Source organism: Hylaeus volcanicus, chromosome 8, assembly GCF_026283585.1.
Source record: "Hylaeus volcanicus isolate JK05 chromosome 8, UHH_iyHylVolc1.0_haploid, whole genome shotgun sequence".
Classification (NCBI taxonomy): Eukaryota; Metazoa; Arthropoda; class Insecta; order Hymenoptera; family Colletidae; genus Hylaeus; species Hylaeus volcanicus.
In genome coordinates, this window is record NC_071983.1 from 17146319 (window position 1) to 17172774 (window position 26456).

At 40.1% G+C, this 26456-nt stretch overlaps 2 protein-coding genes across 6 annotated transcripts; one reads left to right on the forward strand and one right to left on the reverse strand.

The window, feature by feature from the left end:
• Positions 1-459: 459 nt before the first annotated feature.
• LOC128881091 (uncharacterized) lies at positions 460-7125 on the forward strand. Of its 2 annotated transcripts, XM_054131799.1 has the most exons (7): positions 460-818; positions 906-1039; positions 2217-2262; positions 3401-3631; positions 3710-6467; positions 6558-6789; positions 6867-7125. In XM_054131799.1, the coding sequence occupies exons 2-7, from the start codon at positions 983-985 to the stop codon at positions 6873-6875; spliced, it is 3333 nt and encodes a 1110-aa protein (XP_053987774.1). In that variant the 5' UTR covers positions 460-818; positions 906-982; the 3' UTR covers positions 6876-7125. The 2 variants fall into 2 exon arrangements, with proteins under 2 accessions (XP_053987774.1, XP_053987773.1); XM_054131798.1 differs by having other exon boundaries at positions 460-1039.
• Positions 7126-16158: 9033 nt separating this feature from the next.
• Positions 16159-26433, reverse strand: LOC128881089 (serine/threonine-protein phosphatase 4 regulatory subunit 4-like). Of its 4 annotated transcripts, none has more exons than XM_054131793.1 (16): positions 24974-26433; positions 23977-24227; positions 23791-23864; positions 23367-23473; positions 22966-23195; positions 22711-22833; positions 22530-22636; positions 22257-22448; positions 22031-22189; positions 21764-21946; positions 21237-21683; positions 21048-21165; positions 20913-20952; positions 20820-20839; positions 20688-20733; positions 16159-20029 (listed from the first exon to the last, which is right to left on the reverse strand). In XM_054131793.1, exons 1-16 carry the CDS (start codon positions 25018-25020, stop codon positions 18940-18942), a joined length of 3234 nt encoding a protein of 1077 aa, XP_053987768.1. In that variant the 5' UTR covers positions 25021-26433; the 3' UTR covers positions 16159-18939. The 4 variants fall into 4 exon arrangements, with proteins under 4 accessions (XP_053987768.1, XP_053987766.1, XP_053987767.1 ...); XM_054131791.1 differs by having other exon boundaries at positions 16159-20449; XM_054131792.1 differs by lacking the exons at positions 22966-23195; positions 23367-23473; positions 23791-23864 and having other exon boundaries at positions 16159-20449.
• Positions 26434-26456: the final 23 nt, after the last annotated feature.

Genomic DNA, 26456 nt, shown 5'->3' on the forward strand with positions numbered 1-26456 from the left:
GTCAGAATTTTACTCCTGGTATCAGGAGAATATAATGTGCGAAGAGGTGACACGAGGCAAGGAATTATAACAAATTGTGGTTTGAATTTTACTCCTGGTAAAATCGGACCAGAATTTGATACGTACCAATGATTCCTCGTGCTACATCTTCGTGGATCATGTTCTGCTGATACCAAAATGTAAAAAATGGGACCATAATTGGATACGTACTAGAGCCTTTGGCGTCCCTGACTTCGAGTTCTAGGTTCTTTCTAGTGATATTCCTTAGCGGAGTACGCCACCATCCCACTAGGGGAATTGCTAGTGACAACATACTGCGTTCCAATTGAGTCGTGCACATCGCTATTCGTTGTGCATTCGATGAGGGAAAATAGGAAAGAAATGAAAAAGGAATTAGAAGAAAATAAACGGAAAATGGATGGAATTAGAGAAGAATAAGCTAGTAAAATGAGTAACGTACGTTTATTTGCATTTCTGATAAAGTATTTAACTAGTTATGTTCATTACCACCTGCGAGTGTAAGATTAATTTGAACGAAAAGCGCGAAAACGGCATTGGATGACTGTTGTAAACGGTACCATTAAGTTCATTGGCGCTTACAAGGAAAGTTTATGAGTGTAAAAGAACGTCGATGCTACGCCACTGGACCGAAGTGCAGGGGAATGGATATTGTGCAGAATACGCTCTGAAAAGGGAGCAGGACCCGCAGTAGTGCACGCAGCAAGCAAAGATTGTCAAGATGGATGCTCGTAGCCGATGGTACGGAGTATGGATTTTGCCGCGTGATTCGTGAAATGCGAAATCGCTGTTGTTGTTCGGTGAGAGAAAAAAAGATCGTGTATTGGAAAATGTCTGTGTTCACGGTGTTCTAACGTTGTTCTGCTATGGTGTCTCTCGATACGCAGCGTTGAGTAAACCAAGTGATTTCACGTAGTGATGAGAAAAACACCCAAAACCAGTGCAGTAGCAGCGGCTTTCTACAATGGTGGATAACAATTGTATTATCGAGGGAAACGTCAAATTTCGCGACGGCAAAAAAGTGAGTACCCTAGACCGAATTTTCTGTTAATTACCGCTCAGCTTTCCTCCGTGCACGATCGTGCCGACCAATTAACACGAATCAGATAATTGCTCGATCGTTGCTCGTCACAACAATGCCGTCCAATTTTTCTCACCAATTTATGTAACGCTTCAATTGCTTTTCGTGATTCTTGTTTGCTACTTTCGCGAATTAATCGTTCTCCGCTCGAGCACGGTACAATTTCAAAAAGAAAATTATATAATGATGCGAGGAACTTGGTTCAACGTGCACGCTTAATATGCATGAATTAGATATAGGGCACACATACACAGGCGCTTAATTGATTCGCGAGGAGATAGAAAGATTGTAATTAGACGAACATGAAATTGGTGATTAGGAGTCGCTTTGTTTACTACTCGTATATTTATACTGTCAACTTGTTATGGATAATGAAGACTATGTTTCTCAAATCCAAGCGTATACTTTGCTTGTTTAGATCAAAAGAAATACGGTATAGTGGCATTGTTTATTTAATTAATATGTTTAGACCCATAAAAGTTTATTGTTAATATTTAGAAGTGTGTACTTTTTATACTTCCAACAAGACAACTAAAAGTGAACATGAATATGTTAATTATGTTTACATAGGTATTTAACTGAAATTTACAAGAAATATAAGTAAAACTTATAGTAGTATTAAGAAAATGACTGGCACAAAAAATTAGTTCTCAATGTTAGTATTTGGCAATTGGTTGATGCAATGAGAATGTTTGGTTTCTCAGGCCTATTCAAATATAAAATACAATGTCATACAAGGAATGAAATTAAGGTGCCTTAATGCAATATCAATGCATGCTTCAATGATTGGGTACATTGAACGCTGAAGGAAGTATTTAATAAGAAAGAAACAAGGAAGTATAGGGTTATGAAAAGCCAGGTCATGTTCCTTTATTTACATCAGGGCTTCTAAAGAAGTCATTCAGATTGGAAAGGGTGGGAAAGTGTTTTATTTTTATTACAGAGGGGTGCAGAGAGTCTGAATGGATCAAAACAAACATGTAATACACATGCATAGAGAGGTTCTACATAGGGTCTTCTATATCAATTATCATAACATACATAATACAATCATGTTCATGTTTACCAAATGTAATATGGTGATTAAATCTGTTAAGTTTATTTATTTGCTTTACAGTGGAAATCCAGATGGTGTGTCATGAGGAAGTTGTCACCAGTTGCAGGTAAACACTTTTCATATTTTCTAGTAAATATTATACCTTTTAATTGCAAACTTTTAAACGTATTTTTATTTTTGAGTCCATCTGCATTCTGAAGAAACTATAAACGTTTCATGATAAATAAATCAAACATAATAGACACCAGACATAGCACATGTCCCTTACAGTTCTATAGGTCTTTGTTCTTGCTATTGTTTTAAGCGGAAGTGCTGTCGTGTTATCATAACGTTTTTATATTCTGTATACATGACTCATTGTGTGCAGTATACGCACTTGAAAGTAAACTTTTCGAAGAATCTCGTTTCATTGGATGGAAAGATTGTTTGCAAAATACACTTGATATTGAAGTATCAGAACAGATACTGCAACTTCTCTTTAAAGTGCTACCAGTAATTCTATTTTTTACCACATTCCTAATCCTAACTCCTAAAAGAATTTCCTTACTTGTTATCAGCATGAAGGATCCCTCCCTATGGCCCTTCCTAGGGTGGCAGCTGGCACATCTGTTACAGATTGACTGCCTGAAGAAACAAAAAATTTCCAAGAGGAGCTTCGCTTCTGGCAATAACCATTAATACCTGACCCATGTAACTTGAGGATATTTTAGAACTTGGGGACACTCGTGTCTCATAAATTTTCTTTAGGGAGAATTAGTTAAGTGTACATAGAAGGGACTAAATGGATTTAGTTCGTTTTCTACGTTCAAATAACTGTATTAATAGCACTCGTTCGAGTATCCTTGCCACGATAAAAAGTATCTCCTTTCGTTCCTAAATCAACAATCCGTAATTTGTTTAACGGTTTCGTTTGTTTAATTTACAAATTAATAAACCCTCGATCGTGTATTATTCGCAAGAGTAATCGACACGATAATTTTCAATTTATCAGGGTGATGCATACAACATGTGTCGTTTTTTTATAACTCGAATTTTTATTCATGCAATTCATTTGTAAATTATATTTTATTAACATAAAATTGAAAAGCTGCATGGTTATGGAACACATGGAAACGACTGTTCCGATTAAACGCGTAAAGCTTTATAAAAGGTACGCGTTGAGCGATAATTGAGAACAACAATACCTCGTATGCATCAGTCCGTTACTTACGCTAAACGATACTTACGGATCCGTTTAATTCCAGATTGTCTCCATTTGCAACTTTACGGAGATAGCAAGGATCGATACAAGCAAGGCCAAACGAAAGCTTCGTTAAGCTTGCAACACTTCCTCGGCGTGGAGAGCGGTTTCACTCTCGACAAGGAGTCCAACACGATTGCTATAATATGCCAGGACGTGACCGTCGTCCTGGCCTTCGACACTAGAGAACGGTTGATCCAATGGCAAGTGAAGATATCGAACAATCTAGGCGAAGGTACGTCCTTTCCATAAAAACGGAAATTAATTAAAAGTAGGGAAAAGAACAATCCTTGATTTAACATTGATTTCGCAGACCAACAGTTCCTGATACTGATTTCCACGGTGCCGTCGAAAGCGAAGCTCACGAATGGCCCCGCGCATCTGCACATTCAGGATCGTCGTTTCTGCATCACCGTCGGCATACCACCAAGACTGGTGGGCATCTGGGAGATCGCGCATCTTCGACGCTATGGAGTAGTAGAGGGTAGATTTTGCTTCGAAGGTGGATCGGGATGCGGCCGAGGGGAAGGTCTTCACGTCCTGATCACGGATCAGGGAGAGGATATCGTAAAGATGCTGCAACTAGCGGCGGAAGGGAAGTTGACGAAAAAGCGGCCGATCAGCAGGGAGCAAATGGCTCAAGACAGTCCCCGCCGTCAATTCTCTCGATCCGAAACTAGGGCCAGCGACTTTTTCCCCTCGACTGTGTACTCGTCAACGTATGAGGATCAGTGCGACAGCTGCAAAAACGAGAGTTCACCCTACTGGTCGTCCGCCGAGAGCAGGCAGCAAACCGAGCTCGACAGGGATTACAGCAGCAGAGACACCATCTCTGTCTCGGAGCTGCCCGACCAGCCAGGTGATTGGCGCAGCTGTTCCCTGACCCGTCAAGGCACGACTGCGCTGGAACGTTGCGCTAGCTGTATCAGCAAACTCGGCACCGTGTCGAAATCCTCGACTCTAGCCACGACGACTGGCGTCAGCAGCATAAGCAGTCCCGCAGGCACCATGAACAATCTCGTCGGCCACTTGCAGCCACGCACGTTGGATCGGTTGTCATTGTCCTCGTACAGTAGTAGCAGCCACGATAGCGATTACTCCAGTTCCCAGCCACAGGTAGAGTGTCACTGTTCCCAGATGAAGAGCTCGCAGCCGCAGCAGACGGCCGTTCAGCGCTCGTCGCCGAGTCCCGGCGCACTGCCACCGAGACCTCCAAAACCGTCCCAAAACACTGCCACGAAAAAGGTAAAAAAGCCACCCATGCCACTGCCAAACGAACAAATCTGTGTGCACTCGCGTAAGCAGCAACTGGTCGCGCGCAACGCGTCCGCGGTCACCGTTGCCGCTGGACCGTACGAGAATTACGACGTTCCCAAGACGATCTTAGGTCATCACATGCTGTTGGAGCAGGCTCCCCAACCGGATCAGTATTACGATACGCCAAGGAAAATCAAAGAATGCCTCGCACTGCCAAAACCTTATCCCAACTACGACACACCGCAGACGCCACAGGCTGTGGTTCTGCAGCAATGCGGTTGCCCGGCCAAGCTCGCCATTCAGTCGCCCCGCTCTTCAGGGTGTCCTTGTCAGAACATGATGAGCTGGGCCGGTTTCGTGTTGCCGTACTGCAGACGGGGAGCGGGGATAGAGCCGACCGGAGTAGCCGTTCATCCAGTGAAACTCTCTGGCGAAGGAAAGATGCCGGTGGTGAACGCCAGTGGGGAAATTGCCATTTACGCAACGGCGAAAAGGGTGAAGAAGACTGAGACCGTCGAAGAGAAGGCTATCGACGATTGCGATTGCCTCCAGGAGAACAGATCCAACAATTACGAGAACGTCGAGCCGGTTATCGATACGCAACCAGAGTCCAAGCAAGCGAACTACGCGAACATCGACTTCACAGAGTCTCTGGAGCACTACGAGAACAGTAAAGACCTTCTGGCAAAGAGCGGAATATCCCAGGAGGAGATCGAGAAGTTCGCCGATCAGATTAAAGAGGAGGTGCCTGAAGCAATCACCGAAGATTCGTCAAAGATATGCCAAAAGTGCGGCCACCTGAAGGATAGAGAGAACGATTACTTGGTGATGGATCCTGAGAAGCAAACGCCAAAGAAACCATTCCCTGGTTACCTACCGATGCAACCGGCTCACAATGCCTGCTCGAGGGAGGTCCTGTCGAGGATCTGCAGCGGCATAAAAAGCTCGAGCAATCCCGCGTTGTCCGGATCAGCGTCAACCGATAGCGGGAAGAAACGATCCGACTCCGAGTTTCGTGTTCCTGGCTCGGCGATGTTGTCTAGCCCGTACCTCAGACGTCGTTACTTTGACGGAAACGGCACGGAGTCTAACGGGAACATCAGTTTACTGTTGAGAAAACGATCATACTCCGCGGAGTCCGCTCATTATCTGGACGACGAGAACCACACGTTCCCGTCGACCCTCACCATCCACAAGTGCTCGAGCGAAGCTGACAAGGCTTCTCTGGTCACGGGAGACACGCACGCCTCGTGCGTTACTTCTGAAACGAAGAACGGCCAAGAGAACGTGCAGCTGTCGCTAGCCTCGCCTCAGCCGTCGTTCATCAAGATCCGACGTTCTTCTTCCGTGCCGTCGAAGACAGGTCACAACAGAGACTCTTCGAGCAGCAACGACTCTGGCGTCTCCACCGGGTCCCTCAGTCACAGAACCGCCGAGTTCGTCGAGTTCGAGCTGTCCATAACGCCGTCGACCTCGACGAGAAAACAGAACGTGTTATCCGTTTATCGGAAGAGTCCACCACCCACGTGTTACCATAGCAGCTTACCAAGGAAATCAAAATCCAGCGATCCGCTCCGAGAGTTGTCCTTTCAGTTTCAAAAGATCAAAATACCTACCAAGTCCTCGTCGGCGGAGGCTGACATACCCACGTGTTTGCCAAAAGGAGCGAAGGGTTTCAACAGTCCTGGGGAAGTGTCTAGCGCCCCTTACATCGACTCGCGGAGCACCAGCAGCGGTACATCCGACATGTCCGACTACATCGAGACGTTGTCGTTGTCGTCTCACTCGTCGTCCGATACGCCAGACAGTCTGAGGTAAAATATTTCACATCATTAATAACATTGCTCGATATTGTTTAAATAGATTGTCGCTTGGGACACTTAACTTTGAATCTTGTTCACCAGACTGGGTGGCAGAGCAGTGGCAACGACGCTTCGTCCACGTAGCGGAAAGGAATATTACAAGATCGACCGAAGTATTCTCGTCGAGCAAGGAAGAACGTTAACGACGCCATCCGCTAATTACGCGAACATCACCCCGGTGCTCGAGAAAAGCGAGTCCCCTTCGCCTGGATACATGAGTAGCTCACCCTTCGAACAACCGCAACCTACGCGCGAACACTTTTTGTTTCCTGATGTGAGTAACACGGTCGACAGAATTACAGCGGGATGCGTGCTATTCTATGCTCATGTTCCTTGTTTCGTTTGTAACAGGAGGCTTGAACGCGGCAGCAATGTTTGGGAAAAGAGCGGAAAACTTCAAGTTCCTAGGAATTCCAAACAAAATCGGTAAGAGTATTCGTGGTAGAAAATATAATTATATCGGGGCGTTATGACCGTTTACACTATACGCGGGTATCTAGCAGTTACCCAAACGTAGTTTTCAATGCAGGCGAGTGCGCGCGAAGCGTGCGCACGTTGATATCATTCCGTCAGACTGAGGTAAGGGAAAAACAAAACACCTTCGAAGGTCCAAGGTTCAGGAACCAGTGTAAAAGAGCTAATTTAGAACAGTCGTCTTTCTAATTTCTTCGCGTCTGTCGCGACGAAGTCTTCTTACACGTACGTGTCCGCACAATCAAAAGAACCTTTACAATAAGATGTTTTTTCGAGACGTATCTAGGTTCTAGCGTATAGTCGAAATGAAGTCAATAATTGAACACTTCTAACAACGACTCAAACAATTTCTAAAATATGCTCAATAAGAAACTCTAATAGTTTGTATAGTAAGAATCCTGCCCTAGGATTAAAAAGAAAAACAAAACAAACAAAGAAGTGTGTGCATCGTATACTTTATATGAGTATATCATTTTTTGAATATTTTTTATTTTATATGAGTATACTTCTATATAGGGTTTGTACAGCGGGTTAAACGGAGAATGCAATTAACGGCTCTGTGTTTATACCAATTAACACAACATCATCTATTTGCATTCTAATATACAACCAAATATATATATATAAAAAAAAAAAGACAAGAAAGAAAGGGAAAAAAAGAAGAGAAAAACTAAACGATGGAAGAAAAGAAAATGCAATGAAAGTAGTCAGTTGCAGAGCATTCACAGGGTTATCAAACTTAATAGTTATTTTCTAAAGGCTAAGATATAACGTAATATAGCCGTCAATGGTCTTCTTTTTAACGAGATTTATATGGTGGATAATATTGTAGAGTCTCTGGGCAATCAAAGATGGCACTATGTATAGATTATAAACAAAATGTCTTTAAATAAGTCCTAAGGATACGGGAATGGTGTAAAGTTCGAGTTATTTTTATTGAATTTTTATGATCGAAGGTCCCACGCGTAGACCTTCGACGGGACGGGTGTTTAATAGTACGTTCCATGTCTCGTATTGTGCTTCAATTTCGATGATTTCCTATTAGATTTACATAGATCACGCAACGAATTAGTTATTAAACCGCGATTGCAATATGATTTCTCCTTTTTCCGTATATCGTATAGAGATTGTACTTAAAAGATATTTTTTATTCGTACTTAAGGTATTATCTATATCGTTTCGTGCGCGAAGAACGTATATGTTTATGGAATTCTTTACCAAACAAACAAACAAACAAACGAAAAATAATATTTATTTTTACTTCGACGGTACAGGATGGATCTTTTTGATAATAAACTATTTATAACGTAGGCGATTAAGAAACGAACGACTCAGTAGTTCTATCGATCGATCGGATCTAGTTAGGCCTGTTTTATGTCTGCACAGCTTCAGACTTTCTTTCAGATATATATTATATTATATTATATATACCGATAAGAACTGCGCGCGCTAGCTGCAAACTGCCGCGAATTTTCTCTGTGAATATTTATTTCTCTTCTGCCTGCTCGCGTCCATCGTGATCACAATATAATCGAACAGTATAATATCCGCGAGTATATCTTGTATCGGGGATGATCCGAGTTCTGCAGACGCTCGTCGATTGCACATCGACGTTGCACCCGCAGTGATACTGAACGCAATAAATAGCAATGCTAGGAATTATATGCTGATATTAAAAGAGAAAAAAAAATCGATATCGAATGTTTTCGCATTTGAGATATATTAAACAAAAAAAAAAAAGCAGAGCATTATTCTGTTTTCATGTGTATTAAATGCTCCACGGAGCGGGGATAATCAAATCAGTATTCAGAATCAAAAAAGATCAAACGGTAACGAGACGGTTTTTTGCTGTTGTGTGTACAGGAGCTCGTTAAGTAACGGTAAAGTTAACCGGGAATCATTTATCATACGACAATACAGACTGCGTAGTTTCCCTGACTGCAAAGGAATTGTTTTCGTCGTGCCGCAACGGAAAAGAATAATCGTTATTATACAGAGCGATACGCGACTGCCTAAAGTATCTCTGCTGTTCTCTACGGTGCAAGAATATCCTTTGGTAGAGAGGGTTTATTCTAACAATTATACTCAGCTTCAGAAATGTAAAAAGAAAGTTAGCGCGTTTCAATTCAGTTTGTAGATTCACAGTTTTGGGAATATATTAAAAATATCGAAAGATACAACTTCGACTCTAGTCCTTTCTACCAATGGATACTCTATCACCATCGCCACGGAGATATAATTTGTGAGAACGTCACCAGCCTCTTTAATACTGAAACTATCAAGTGAGTACTTCAATTTTTATTTACAGCAATTTTTGGAGACAATGTATTGTAACAGAAAATGCAACTTATTTCCAAATTAGTTTGCTCCATCCTCTAACTACAAAAATAAATATGACTGGGTAGTTTAGTGTTAAAATACGACGCACTATCGTTGCACTCTATAATAAGTATAACACTGCCAATCCAAGTTCCAAGGGTTCAGGAAAAATCTGTTATCCGTGCCAATTTTGGAGACGCAGTTGCCTAATATTAATGCAAATGTAACTCGACTGATTTAAACGTGTTGGCAAGTGTTCTGTCGTCAGACCTTTGGTCTGAACTGTGTATGTACGATCTTGCTTTTGACTGAAACGATTCGCAATTTGTACGTTAGAAAGTTACTCTACGGAAAGAAACAATGTCGAAGCAACGGATACTTTAGGCAGTCGACCTAGATGAAACTATCTAAGGGCTTCGTTCGACGATTTGTATCCCGACGTTCCCGTCTGAATGATTGAGTTGCTGTAGCAATGGCCACGCTTATCCTTTTCCACCGCGTTGCTCGTTTTGTATTCAACCCGATCGAGTTCGGATGCTCTTTCGCGGCTAGAGTATAGAGACGTACGACACGGTTAACTCAGTGCGAATTGTAAAAGTATTAAAGTAGTATTATCACAAGACTGAACAAGAAAATAAATAGTTGCTGTGTGATTAAGTCGTAGAGGATATCTAAAGAGCTAGATTCTATCATTTTCTTCGTGCGCAGCCTCCTCTTGGGAGGAGGACGTTCGTTTCGATCACCCTCTCTTCAACGGGCGAGAGAGAATCATCTCCCATTTTATTTTCTATTCTGCATTCCGTGCGTCGAACGTGCTCTCCGTGTCTTCTGTAATGTCTAGTAGCTATGGCGAGATAGAGAGAGAAAGAAAAAAAAAAAAGAAATGAAATCTTATCTTTGCGCTTGGTAGTTAACATGTATCATGTACCAAGCCACTGTCCAAGCACTCCGAATTTCGTGTAGAGAATCGTATTCCCTGTACGAACGATTTACAGAGGATTCAGGTATCGAAGAGGCGACGACAACGTGAAGCGATCGACCTTATAGGTTTCACGTTGCACTAGAGTCCCGAGAGAGTTGTTAGATTGTACTTATCTCGAAGGATGGATATACTATTTAACTTAAAGCCGACATTGTACCCCATACTTTCTCAAGTAAATATTGTATACTTTAAGGAAAGGTAGAGCCGCGTGGCTCGTACAGATTCGCGTTACTCGAAACGCCAATCGTGATTCCCAATCGAGAGAATCTATCTAAAATTAAACGCTCCTCTTGGGTGCGATTCGGAGGAGGTTCTATCATATTGATAAGAGTAGACGCGTCGTGTGGCTGCGCAGGATTGGGAATCGGTTCTATAAACACATGCTAGTCAAAGTTAAGTACTATCTGTAGCGATAATATATTTTTACTGTAAAGGGGACTACCGCGTGCGGATTGGGAGCCGAGCACACGATGCCTCCGTCTCTCACCCTTTCGGACCTGGGCTTCTTGGACGAATTTTTGATGAGTTCGAATGTTTGAAATCACTGTTTCATAAGAAGAGGTGCATAAAAGGAATACCAAGTTGGCGTGGTAAAATATTCAACTGGAATGGGAGTCATTTAGTGCCATGAATTTTTATACATTATTCTCTCTGTTGCAAATGATAAATTTAGAGTCGTGTCGCTATGTGTTGTACATTACGAAGAATTATTGCCAGGTCGGAAAGGGTAAAAATCATTTTTTAAGGCGAATTTTCGCCCCAAGGCTCAGTTTTGGTCAACGTCGAGCGTACTGTATGTCTAAATTAATCCATTTTTATGTAATTATCGTACGCGAAGATCTCCATCAAGACATTATACACGTTTCGGAGATGGACAAAATTTCATATCCGAACGACTTTATATCTAAATAAATATTAAAACTTGATTACAATATCCAATAGAAATTACTACGTAAAGCAACTACGTTGCTTTCATAAGGACTGTTTAAATCAAATTTTGTCCATCTCGCAGTCCTTCCAATTTTGAAGATCGGAGAGGCGTGCGTCGGCTGTCGAGCCGCGAACAACCATATCTAAGAATTTACTAAACGGTATATTGATTACGAATAGCGAGTAACGTTGCGCGGGGGTATTATATACATGCCCCCGGTTATCATTTTTGTAAATAATTGGTGTGGCATTAAGGTATCCGTCTTTATTTAACGATGCAAAGGAATCGCCGGTAGACGAGGACGACTGTTTTACTTGTACATATGAAGAGATAATCGAACGAGGGGATGCAGGGAATGAGGGAAGGGGGGTGGGGTGGGGTGGGGGGCGTTTATCCCGTCGATGAAATGCGCTCAAATAACGTTGTTCGAGGCCATTATCGCGTTCGCCATTGATTTCAGTCGCGTCGCAATTGCACGCTCGATGGCGGTATAATTGATTCGCGGGAGGTTTAATGGCGCGGTGAAGATCCGTATCGTGTCGTCGTCATCAGGGATAATTCGCGCGACACGAGCAATCTTGAAACGCTTTAACGGCGCACGCAAACATAGAGACACCTCTGTAATGTACAAATGTCACGATATATCAAGATAGCCTAACCCGTAATGTCCCCCACTGCTTGAACTTAAACGCCGTTCTATTACGTGTACGCTTTGCATTCGATTCGTAAGGTTGACGCTTTCATGGATCGCATTTCCCGTGGGGATTATTCGAATACATTAAGCACATTAACCAACGGGTTGATTAGATAATGTTTGCAACTTGAACGAGGAATCTGGTTTCATAACTGTGTAAATTCATTTTTCTAAATATTACAGGATTCGTGTTAATTGACTCAAAAATGTTACCAATCACTGGCAGACTCACTTTATGCTTTTTGTGGTGATGGATATTTAACACTAAAACTTTCAAGGCAGTCGATTTGAATCCGCGTACTTCAAACTTATTCTGAAAATCGTCCAATTATTGACAATGTTTTAGTAAAACTTGTAGAAACTATCGTAATAGAGAATTAATTTGATCGATGAATCAGTTTGCTCCCCATCTCTTTAATTACAAAGATAGTTAATAGTTATAAGTATTTTTAGGTACACCTAGCGTAATAGAGAATTAATTTTATTTACAAATTAGTTTGCCCCCTATTCTTCTAATTACAAAGATATAGTTATTTATACAATAGACTCGCGAAGACATCGGTTGTTTTAGTGTTAAACTTTTGAGGTATATCGAAATCATTGGGATAAAAATCAGTAAACATAGTATTTCTTTAATTAAATAAGTTCACACAGTGATTTCGCTGTTGTTTGCATAAATTCGATGATTGCTAGATTAATAAATAAATAATAATGATACAAGCGCCGAGAGGCCGTTTCACGATACCTCCCACGAATTTAGAACGCATTTCGTCGGGGAGGATTGCAAGAAAAACGAAATTTCGATCGATTACTTTAAAGAGAAACGTTTTTTATAATCAAGGTAAGCGGGTGTGTGTGAGTGAGCGAGGATGATTCACAGAAAAATCATTATAATGGTATGTCCGTAAGTAAATTATAAAATAAAAGGAACTCATACACAGTTTGTAGCGACTCGAGTCACCGATTTATTAAGGAAGTAGAAGAAATAAAGAAATTAAAAGTACTTTCCTCGTGTTTATTGTTCCAACGATCCCCTTTCCTCCAACTTATGTTATTATTTGAAAACTGGAAAGCTTTGTTATACTATTAAATCGAATTTCAGGTAACGCTACTTTTTTCAATATTTTCTGATACTTTAATTCATTTTGAATCGATTAAAAAGTAATTTGTATTCTACTGCCAGCAGTGTACTACTCTTCCGAAGGTATCTGAAGGGACCCGTAACCTTTCGGAAATGTTCCAGATCACTTCGCGCGGGGTTGAAGGTTACGGAACGACAGTTAGGATAAGCTCAACCATCCGATTTCTACTGAGAAACGATTAAAAGAGCAATCGATGCAACGCACAAAAAATTATCTTAATTCTACGGATAAGAATGAAATTGAAATACTCCGTAGAATAGTCGATTTTAGAGGCTCTAGGCATATTCCTATGTCGCTTAGAATAACAAATGCGCCGCTGAAAGGAGTGCGATACGTTTCTTCAAGAAAAACGGCAGGTTGCGTAACAAGAAAAGTTCCGATTTATTTGTTCGTAACGTATATTAAAACAGATGTATAATATAATATCGACAGAGCCAATAAAATCTACGATCGCGGTGTTCCTTTTCATTTTTTGTTTGTTTGTTTGTTTTATACGTGTATATATATATGTATATATATATACTCTCTTTACATTTAACTATATTTTTATTACAGATATACCTCACAAAAATACAATTCTTTTTTTATTTTGTTTGTTTCTGTTTTATAACATTCCTTATTCTTTACGGGAGCAGTGTGAGTAATAAAAATATCATTCCACGAACGTGAACGCGTCCCTTCTTTTATTGTTTGTTTTATTTTCCTATTCCCTCGTCTGGAAACATATATATTTACATATATGTATACCTCTGCCATCACATGTTGCTCGTTTGCTTGGCAAACCAGGCCATAACAGTTATTTACTCTGTTCCTTTTCTACACGATAAATAAATTACACACACAAAATAAAGAACACGTTGTTTTCTCTCTCGTTTCACGGCCGTGCCAATTTTTCGAATTGTCGACGAACGACGATCCAGATTCCATGATTTACGCGCGCAAATCTACGCAAATACGTGCACACGTGTATATATGTATACAATACACGTACATAGACATGTAACAGTTTCGGCAATAAAAGTGCTCGTGTTTTTTTTCTTCATCTATGTATACATATAATGAAACGAATACGTTGTTAAGAATAAACGATCGTTTACAGACCCATGTATCGTTTCTGTGTTTATGTAACCGTGTCGGTGTTTGGTTGGTGTACACGTGTATTTCCGCTCTTCCGTTCTGCATGTACTTACATACGTATATAATTAGATACTGTGTATTGTTTTCTTTTTTCGTTTACTTTCTGGCACAAAAGTTAGTATTACCGTACGGTAGATCTGTACAAAAATAAATCAGCAGCATTTAAGCGATAAATCTTGGCGTATATGTTCAACGTTCCAGAAAAAACATCACTTTCCTCGCGTTCTCTGTTTTCTAATCCTCCTATAAACGCGCTCCTTGTTCAATTTCACTTTTTCCTCGAACCACGCGTCCCTCTACGGCCCCTAGTTGCATATTTAACAATTTGTTCAGTTTCGTTAAAACATGTATATATGCATTAACATTTTTTTTTCTCGCGTATGTGTACATACATAGATATCAGATACATAGTGTATATAACTCTAAGATTCTCTATAAAACTGAAGTTTCGTCACCTGGCGGACACAACGACCGTACCATCTCGTGAAAAACCCCAAATTCTCAGAAGTTGACACGTTAAACGTTATTAATTCAAATTAATATCCCTTTTATTTACGAGTAAAATTACTAATTGAACTTCTCGTTTGGGCTACGCCACTGCGTTGCTCTTATCACTCTTCTGTTTATTGTTACACACTCCACACTTAAGAAGTAAAAGTAAAATCCAGCTTGATATTCAAAGTGTCGTGAATATAATCACTTTTCAGCATTTTCTGCTTTAAATTGACTCGAGTTGAATCGCGTTTTTTCACCGATCGTACGATCGACGTTTCCCTAAATTTTTCTATCAAAAAATAATAGAACAAGCTTCGCTACGTTATGTAAACATACGTTAGCGAAGCAACCTCGCTTCGCAATTGAATAACAATTGATCGATAGATCGTGATCTCTATGCGGAGATCGCTCGTATCTGTCTACTCTCTAAGCGTAAAGTATAATCTACGATCACTCTCGTTAATATTCAAGAATCGAAACACTTCTCTCGATTTGTTGCTTTATACCCCGACGAGTTACCGAACCGATGGATTAGTTTCGTTATATTACACTATTACGCTATTAGTTCCAGTTTATGAAATCGTGTTAAAAGATCTCTTAATCGTTGTGTTTTGTTTTTAATGAGCTAAATACAAAAATTAATAGTCGGAGTCGAGTAGAGAGTCAGAGTAAAATATGAGCACTGTTTAGGTCGGTCTATCCACTAAATTGTTTCTCTCTATATATATTCTATCACGTTCAGAATAATTTTTACGATTTTATAAACTGGTTGAATATAATGAAACATCTCTTACGTCTAATACAATTAAAAAAAAAAAAAAAAAAAAAAAAAAAAAAAAAAAAAAAAAAAAAAATTAATCTATCACCTGCAGTGATTAATTAGTACATAAACCAATAACGGCGAGAAGTGCTGCAATGTTCAAATATTAATCGATAGTAGATCATCGGTGTTCAGCAGCTTGTGCAAGAAAGAAATCTTGTCGTGGAGATTGAAATAATAGTAATTGATCGCCCTGGACGAATTTCTGTACATCATCGGACCGACTAGCAATTTTTACGCATCGCGAGAATCGATACTTGGCAACGAAACGAACGGAGGAAGATAAAAGTAGTCGAAACGAACGAGCATCGAACGTAACGAGCAAGTTAATATAAAAACGTTCGATGCCTCGCTTCTTGAACGATATTCGTATCCTACTGCTACTCTAATTCTCTTTTGTTTTTGTTTTTTTTTTCTTAGCTCGATTAACCGAGGCTACGGACGTTAAATATCGTAAAAATTTTCGCGACAATCTACCCCCTGGCGACGGTGTTTAACATGGGTGCGCTCGAGAGAGAACTATTTCTGTGATTTTTTACTGCGAATCCATTCGATGGTACCGTTTTCCAGGCGTTGAAATCACCGTGTATTACAATGGCACTTGCGCTGTAAAGCTTACAATGGGTCTACGTATAATGGTACACACAAGTACGTAATGCCTTTTAAGACTTTGTACGTTGTTCAATTTCATACTGTTAGAAATCGTATATCTTTGGCTTCGAAGCGTCTTATATCTCTCATTGTTTCTTTTTTCCCCCATCACCCGAAAATATATCATCTCTTGAAGCTCAACGAAAATACTCTTGCGAAGATATTACACGTGTTGCTCCATATTGTTACATCGATATAATCCCTTTTTTGTTTGTCGGTATTCATGCGTTTACGCGTTTCCCGAATCTCTTCTCGCGTCTCGGATACAACGGTTGTACAATGTTTATGATATACATGCGTTGACACCTTTCTAAATCGTCTTGGTCAGTCTCTATATATACATGTTAAGAACGTATGATATTTTTGCGGATATTTCTTATTTAAGACACAACAGAACTCCGGTCTGCAGTACAGTGAAGAGTTCATTCTTTTTTAATACTTTTTCATTAATCGTTTAACGTTTTACGAGGGAATCGAGAATCCCTAAAGTCGTGTTGCGAAAATGATACCTTTCCTGGTGGATCTGGTTTGTCGAATAGAAAACGTAATCCGTTGGCGTAAATGCTCCTAAATCGATTAAAATTATCGTACAAGCTAGATATAACTATGTATTCGAGACGTTTTAAATTAAAATTCATAAATATTGCACGCTTCTAAAATATTGCTAGGTCGACTTGTTTGCAATGTTCGATACGTTGCTACGTTCTACAATGACGATAGAACTATTTCTGTCTCTGCTAAAGCGTTAGAACCTTACGCAATTCGAAACGAAAATAAAAACGAAAGGACGGGTCGCGGAAAAGCAAAATACAAAACGTATCGAGGATTCAAAAGAACACCTTCTTTCGTAGGCATCGCAATTACCCCCTGCATTTACAACTATTTGAGACTAGACCTAGAATTGGCTATTACAATACTGTAACCCTATCATCGTTTTATCTCGTCTTTATCCCCTAATATAATCATCTATTAGAATATATTCAATTAATGAGTAACAACTGCTCTTTAAACTCTATTAATAGTAAGAATAATTCTTTTCGCTCTCTTCGTAGACCAATACGTATCAGATATGCAGCTATAAAATAAAGTGCAAAATAGTCTTATCTTCTGTTGTTATTTTTTTCACTTTACTCTTAAGGGCATCGACGACAGTCTTGCAACTCAAGCATGCGTGTCTGTTTCGTTTAAATATTTGTCGCGGTGTATCCTTTCGATCGAAGGAGACATTTTATTTTTTTAATTGCGGAAAAGAAATGCGAATCACAAATGCTCGACAGTTGTCACGCGTAACAATCGCGTTAGAAATGCATCGCGAATAATAAATAAGAGCAAAAATGGTTTCGAAGGACTCGTTTCATTCGGCTCGCACGGACTTCGACGCCGATGCAACTTTTCACGCGCGCTCAAACCTGGATGGAACGAATCTCTCGATGCATTCTCCATTTACTATTCGACGCGTCTCGTCCACTTCCGATCTCTTGTCAGATAATACAAATACGTTTAATAACGTATCGATTATTGCCGATCATTGCGAGGACAGTTACAAAGTACACTTGGATGCAACGATATCCCTTTCTTCGAAAACATTCGAGTTTTCCTTCGCGCCTCAACATCTCCTAACAATAGCATGTAACGAGAAACATACCCATCGCGTATGAATAGGAATATATGCATATGTATAATATGTATGTATGTATATATATATATATAGGCTGTCTACGAGAAGCGACGAAGAACGCAGAAGGCTCTGTGAAAAAGGCACGAGATAACAAACTAGCTAAACAGCCCTCGTAAGTTTTCGAATACCTCGTTAATTCGTCAAAGAAAAATCTTGAGAAACTGTTCGCGAAGTTTACTGTTCTCAGTCGCTACGACGAGAGATGGAATTATTATTTCATCGCTGAACTTGATTAATAGTGCAACGGAATAGCGATGGCTTCGACTCCGTAACGTTAACTTGGTGTTCTTTTTGTTCATTTTTTTAACCTAGGCCCTGATAGCCAACTCTCCATTTTCAATCGGAACTTCCCGAAACGGGGAAGACCCTTGCGCCTGTTAGAGTGAAACGTATGCCAGGATTACTTTTCTGTTTCACTGAAATTAAAGTTACGGAGGCAGGGGCGTTTATTTCACTCCTCGTTCAGTGGCGCACCCAGAAATTTAGCGGAGTTGTAACTAAATATAAACAGAGATGTGATACTTTTCAAGATATTAAAGAAAAAAGTCATTCAACTTTTTTCTTATGTAATAATGAATGTCCTTTAGGATGTATTTAAAACGTTTTTCACCGTTATGTTAAAAATCTAGCAGCTTAAAAATGTTCTTCGTTGAAGTTTCATTCGATGACAGTTTACGTTTTCCTACATCTACGTGTAAAAAAGACGAGATAGTTAAAAGATGGATAATTGTAGCTGAAGTGAGAGGGATGTCCTCTCCTCCCCTGGATGTGCCACTGTCCTCATTGATCGCGATCCTAACGTTCCTCGACCACTGGAAACGCGACTCCCTATTCGACCATGATTGAAATTCTCAACCTACACAGGATATGTAACCTTGAATTTGACAAGAGAATTTACAGATAGAAATGGAAGAGATATGATTCACGGTGATCTCTCGACCAAAATTGTGTGCAGCAAATAAAATGGAACAGAAGCCACGTATACCACAAAATATACTGTTTCTGTATCCAATGATTGAATCGGACGCAGGAATCTTTTCCCCTAGTCTGTTTTCATGGATGCGTTAAACGTACATTCGTGGTCTCGAATTTCGTCCGTCTCTAAGATTCCCAAAACGGCATACGACACAGCTTCTCTATGTGCACGGGGCTCGACGCCCTGGTGGCTGGAGCGGTTCTACTACGAGGTACAAAACTCCTTACGGGTATTTTGCTAAGTCCCTGATTATGATTCACGTCCAACGTCGAATACCGTCTAAGAGCCCTGCCGAGGCGTTCGCTTGGCGCGTAATCGACCATTTCTAAGCTATGGCATTTCATATTAGGCTTCATCTCCTTCGAATCCCCCGGTTTCAAGCTGAAATTCGCAGAGTGTCGTTTAGTCCTGTCTAGCGTACACTTGGTATGCATAAGCTTTGGCTTATCTTTATCCAACACCAACGAGTTTCGTTTCATCTTCTCGTCTATCGACCTCTCCTGATTAATGGATCCAAACCTTGTTCTCACCATAGACCCAAGATACACCGTATCCTTACTATCCAGCTGTTGTTGATCCTCTTTCCCCAGTCTCAAGCCGTCTTCGTAGTCGATCGATGTTCTCCCGTTGTTAGACTGATTAGGTCCGTTTGCTCTTCGTTTAATACAGTCTTCGTATTCGACGGACAACTTCCCCTTGGGTTTTCCTTTGTCGAAACTAGCGGAATGCCGTTTAGTCCTTTCCAACGGGCATTTTGTTTGCAGAACCTTCGGCTTGTCCTTGTCCAATATCAACGAATTCCGTTTCATCTTTTCGTCCATCGACCTTTCCTGATTCACGCCGAATCCGAATCTTGACCTCATCAGAGGTCCGACGTAGTAGACCTTTTTGCCCAGACTCTCCTTCACCATTCTCAAACCGTCCTCGCAGTCCATCGACGTTCTACCGTTGTTCGACTGATCGACACCGTTGATTCTCCGTTTGATGCAATCTTCGTATTCGACGGACAAGTTCCCCTTGGATTTCCCTTTGTCGAAGTTCATTCCGACGCTACGTGAACGCTCAAAGTTGAACAAGGTTCTCCTCTTCGTGAATACAGAGTCTTGCAAGTGAGGTATTTTGGACATGCTCTGCGAGAATTGTGCGGGTATCCGTATACCAGCGTCCACGAGAAATTCGTCATCCGACAGCATCACCGGTATTTCCGGCATCGAGCTACAAGGCCAACAAGAATTATAGTGAGCCGCTTTGGTCAGTGCTCTAAGCATAGCCAGATTAGGAGCACTGGAAAGCGTTCTCGCATTGGCAGTGTCCTTGCTGGCGATGTTAGTAGAGAACTCGCGCGCATAGTCTCGTGTTAGTAGGAAGTTCTGTTGCGACTTTCGTCGGTTCTCTCTCCTGATCGCTAGGAAGACGGATTTAGTGTAATCGGAGCGACAAGAATGGATATTATTCTCCTCCTCGTAGTTGCACTCGTACGTGTCTGGCCATACTATCAACGGCATCGAGCGGTTCTGTTGCACCGCTTGCATCATATCAGAATCATGGCACGGTCCATTGTCAGAGTTAGCATGGGCCGTACTGGCATTCGTGTTAGTATGTCCTAGTCTTTCCCAAGGATGTGTTAGTTGAACTCTGTTAGACGTAAAGCGTGCAGAACTTGACATTAGACTCTTACTGAGAATGTTAGTGGACTAGTAAACAGTTCTACGTTCCGTCAAAACTAAAAATTGTTAGACATGCCTCGATCGAATGCTACAGTTACGTTGTCGATCGATCTTAAACTCGTTATAGTCTTGAATAATTAATATCGTTGAACTAATAAATTAGTATTACGTTCGATTGCAGTAAAATGAATGAAAACCTAGCGTACCTCGCTCTCGATCCTTCACTCGAGTGACGAGGAGATCCGCTGCCTTCTATAACAGATTGCATATATTATGTATTATATTGTTGGTTTTCTTTAAAAAACTTAATAGTTTTATATTTGTAAAGTGTGGCTTACCTTTTGGCGTTGTCTGCGGCCTGGAAATAATAAAACATATTAAAATAACTGTTAGATGTAAAGATTGTAATTATGATAAGAGTCAAAACTTACATTGTTTTCCCTCCGTTATCAGATGTTCGTCGCCATGTACCTGCAACCATATATAACCGATATTATTTTCGAGAATAATCCATTCATATCTTCATCGTGATATTATATCATTACGAGTTGAACGGTAAAACTTACCCTTTTTCATTCCAGCTCCTCCAGGTGGTGATTTTCCAGTCGCCAGTCCTGATAACCTCTTCTCTTCTTCTAACTTCCTAGCATCCTCTATATCTTGCTTCGTGTGTTTATTTGCTGGCTGCCATAAGATATCTTATTAGCAAGAATAATTCTCGACATAAAATATACTTTTTGTTTAGCAACACTTACCGTTTGACCGTCGTATTTAAGCTTTATTTCATTCAATTTTCGTACAACGGATGCTAATACGGCAATCACGTCTCTGTCCTTCTCACTGTTCATTAAATGTCCTATAGTAGTCTCTAACGCCGTCAATAACTTTTTATCTGTCGGCATCCATAACTGACTTTTCAATTGTGGCAATAGGGAAACCACTTTAATTCTAATGTTAGCTACGGGATCTTCGGCCAAGTTCAATAAAACGGAAAAAAAATGTTCCTTGAAATACGCGGAAGAGAAAATGTCCATGGCCTCTACCATCATACGAACAAACATCATTCTCACGTAACAGTCAGGACTGTTAGCCAACTCTGTGTATAATTTGCAACGAAGTTCTATTCGTTGAACAGCTTTCATATTGTAACGTAAAAGAAAAAGATACAATGTTCCCGCAGCAAGGCGTACGGGTATCGGCCTCTAAAATTAAACAAGAAAATAAAATTATTGTTTTGTATCTTTGAAAGGTATCAAAGCGTACCGATATTCTTTCAACTTACAGCATGTAATATTCTGAAAAAAGCCATTGGCACAAAATATGAGTATATAAAATCACTTGGAAAATATTTCGCTATTATCTCAAGCTGCGAATGCATTAGTGCAGTTAATCTCCAATTGTGTGTAGATGATATTTCTGCTTCGCATTTCAATAACGCTCTGCCTATTTCCGTAAGGGTAGAATCCTGCATTTGATAAATAATGCCATGTGAATAAAGCGAATACAATAAAATAGAGGAACATGTGATACGAAGAGACGTGATACAAACCATTCTATCAACACCAATAGTTTGACTTTCGGCTAAACAATCAAGCGTTAATCCTATGTGAGGAACTAAACCTTGTAGAACTTCTTCAGAGTCATCCTTTAATAATTTTATTAGGTCTGATTTTATGCGACCATTCTTTGGACCCAATACCTTGGCCACCTTTGCGTGAAATCACAAGTATAAGCATAAAATTATGTAGTATTTTATGTATTAAATAAAAACTCACTTCATGAATTCCACCTGCTACTGTTTTTCTGACCATATAATAATGATCGCCCGCCAATGCGTTAAACGTAATAAGTAATGCATCTGTATCATCCGCGGAACTTGATACAAAGAGAAACATTGCAGGTAAATTATAAGCGCAACACCTTCTGCATTCCATATATTTCTCATCTTCGGCTGGATTACTAGTTATCTAAAATTGTGTGATACGCGGGAGGAACTTAATATTTAAACCCAATGTATTTTATGCGAATTTTTAGTTATATATACTCACAAACAAAAGGTGAGGTTTGGACTCTTTTTTCATCGAAACAATACCCATCTGTGCAAGTTGTTGAAAATATTTTAGAAACCACGTCTTTTCCGTGGGTATTAAGCATTCTAAAATATTTAATAAGTAGTATCATTTTGTCGCGGATACGAGAACAAAAATGTCTCGAAAGAAAAATTCTTACTTTCCAATCCAAGTACGAGTTTTCCAAACTCCTGGGCAATGATGCATATCACATTATCGTCCAATTTCATTGCGTTTTCGCATAATTTTTTAACAAGTGGCACTATGGTAGTTTTTATTGTATCTGTAAAGGACCATTGCAACAAATCATATCTTGATTCCAAAAGAATCGCATCTATGGGTTCATCTCGATATCTTTCACTACTAAAAACTTGGAATGCTTAATGAATAATGCACAACTAGTCATCAAGCATACCTTCCTGAAGATGAGGTAGCAAGTACACTATTGTCTGTACAGAGGTGCATCTTACATTGCTTTCTTCGTCGCTTGCTAATTCTACGAGAGATGGTAACAAAGCAGGTTTTACAGACTCAGCACCAAGGCCTTCGGCAACAAAACGTAGCTGCAAGCAGATACTAGCTCGTACTTCGCTATTTACATCCTGACAGAGGGAATGTACCGTTGGTAGAACTTCCTTCTGTATCCTGACAACAATTTTAATACGTATACTTATTTAACGACTCTATCGGGAAACGAAACGATTTTTAGTGCTTTCGGCAATCTAACATTTCCGTGTAATTCATTGAAAAATATCGTTTGAAAATTTGTAGCCTTTGCGAGAAAAGTTACCGAACATCGTGGAAAGTCATACTCACATAGAAGAATCAAATCTTGTACAAATTTTTCCTAGTAACCTGCTGCATGTTACCCTGGAGTAGATAGGTTGCGACAATTGTCCTTTGATTATAGTCAATGGAAGAATCTGTACGATTTTATTTCTATTATTATCAAATCGATATTGCGATCGTATTAAATTTAAATAGCATTTAATGTTTAATAGATAATTGTATCATCGAAACTGTATAAAAATAGAGAACAACCGTTTGTAATAAATGAATTTTGACAGAGTACTTGATGCTTAGTCTAGCGTGGAATAATAAAATTAAATCAATTTTATTACTAATATCCTACAAGTTTAATATTACAAAGTTGTATATATGCTACTCGAACAACAATACATTTGCCTTTCTAAATTGTAATGTTTCCTAGATATCAATTTCTAAGATTGTCTATACGAACCTGCGATCTTATGACTTCTACCGGCAGTAACTCTATCGCATCCAGTAAGGTCTCCAGCCATGCATCACAAACAACTTTAAATGTATATATACATGTTAAGTTATGTAGAGTAACAGCAAATGCATGAAACTGTCAATACGGGTTGAGCTAGCAACTCTATTATACAAGCAGACAGAATTAGTTTACCTGGATCACGACTGTCAAGCGAATTTAATATACTTTGAAGGAATGTTTGACTAAAGACGTTATGGTTGACAAGTTTCTGCTCTAATATCGTTTTGAATGTCGATGAAGCTGCAAGGTGAAACTCTGTGGATGCTGTAGGCAGCGATTGCTGCATTTTTGGTACCACACGGGACATACATGATTGCGTGTCCGTAGCTAAGAGGCTTGGTAAATTGTGTATAACGCTGAGTTTTTGAAAATCATCGCCTTTCCTGGAATAATTACACATGCCAGGATAGTATGAAATATAAACCAGCAATCACACTACTACATATAACTTACTACGAAGAGATAAATGGAAAATAGGATTCAATTATAGATGTAATTATTCTCAAAGTTTACTCTAATAAATGATCAAATAAATCGTTTTATTTGTTTAACGTGAAACTATGTATCATCATCGATTCTATAAAAATAACTGCGTCATCGTACCCGCGTTATTTTCCTTAAATGTATGCAAACTCCAAGGACGGGAATCTTTGCATAACACATCCTTTTTGAGTATGCGTCGGTACAGTTTGCATAGGTGCAATGTTTACATACGAACGCAGTCGCATTCTTGGGTATCTCGCGTATTTGACGATTCAACAAACACGCTATTATTAAGATTTTAATGAGGAAAAAGAAGAAGAACGAAGACAACCGAAAATGCTATCAACTTGTCGAATAACCTACACCGAAGAGATTGTCACGGTCTACGATTAAGGTCCTCCGGATCATTGCATACAAGTTACTCGTACGTAGAATGTCATTTCTTACGAGTGGATGTCTTTAAAGGAGTATAATTAGCGATGCTTAGACGAAAGGACAGTACACTCCTTGAACGACGCCGCGTTATTTTTAGGAATTCGTCTATGGATTGGTACGAAAGGGAAACAGCAGAGAAGGAAAGGAAATACGGGCCGATCGCGGGCACTCGGTTTTTCTTAACTAAAAACTACGTTGTCCAGTTACTCACAGGTCCAATACGCTCTCGTACGGAGCTTTATCTTCCTCTTGCAACATTTTCGCCGCGCATTTTATTCAACGATACACCGAATAGCGTCGCGACGACCGATTGATTCTCTTACGTAGTCGACGATACACGCGTACGCACTCTCCTGACGCATTTGACGCAAGAAAAATAACACGACGGAACGTGGATGACAACTAAACTGGGCTCCGAGTCGGACTCCAAGGTATCGATTATATCTGACTTGTCGTACGAGACCGCGAGCGCGGCCGAACCTCGCCGAGATCGTCCGAGCGCAGCCTATGTGCGCATCTCGTCGGTGACACACACGTAAACGCAGCGTCGCGCGTAATACAATAGAGATGCGACGCGTCGATCGGGAACCGATGTTGTGTAATCGTAAATCTATGGAGTCACCTCGCGATTTTCGCGCAATGATGCGTATCGATTCTGGGAGTGTCGCACATTTCTAAGAAAAATAAATACCGCTTATACTATGATGGAACGCTATTGTTCACTTGTCGCGCAAGGCGAAGGATAATTCGATCGCGATCAAGGTGCCCCCACCCCCCTTTCAGATCCAAGCTTCGATTACTGTGATATGTAAAGCAAACTGTAAGCACTTATTTTCCTCTTTTTATTTCTGGTATGATAATTGTCAATTCGGGACTTAATTAGTCGCGTGTACGGAAGCGATTTATGCACAGAAATTGCAAGCATCATTGTCGTTCGGAGACCATGGCATACTAGGGAAAGTGTGGGTACAGGAAATTATGTTATCCTCGGATATTTATCAAAATTTGTTTCGGTATTTGAAGAAACAAGGCCCAGGGTTGCACTATTCCTTAATTTAAACTTGTTTATAATCGTTACTTAGTTCCACATAGAATTAATTAATCGCGGAACAACTTTGATACGATAATCGCGCGGCGATTACGTAGTCCAATTCAAGGCTTTGTACGGTGAATTGTCGTCGGAGCAGTGTGCGGGAAATTGCTATTATTATGAAGCCCCAAGGATACTATTCTGTGAAGATCACGCAACCCGGGAATACTCCGTAACGCCAATGACTCGATTAAGAGAATTGTTTTATCGAAGGAACAAATAAGTCATTTGTTATACGTGCTACATACTCGATTCACTTACGACAAAAGATAAATCGCTCTGTCTATGGGCCGTTTCTCCAAATTAGCGTCCAAGCTGTGTTTTTTCAGTTGCTCTTCATTCTATTGACGTATAGGTTATCAGTCGATCGGGTATTTCTAATAAAACAAACTGTCATTAACACGTACTCTTATATCGGGAATGGGCATGTCCAATTGCAGGCTAGCGAATTCCTCGTAGTCCATAATCGGTCCGCGTTGCATCATTGCGGTAATCGTATATATTACACCGTTTGTTTGAAACAATTTACCAGAAACGGGAACCCGTTTGTTCAGGTCGTATACAAGCGGAAGTAACGAGTGAAATAAAAAAAAAAATAAAAAAG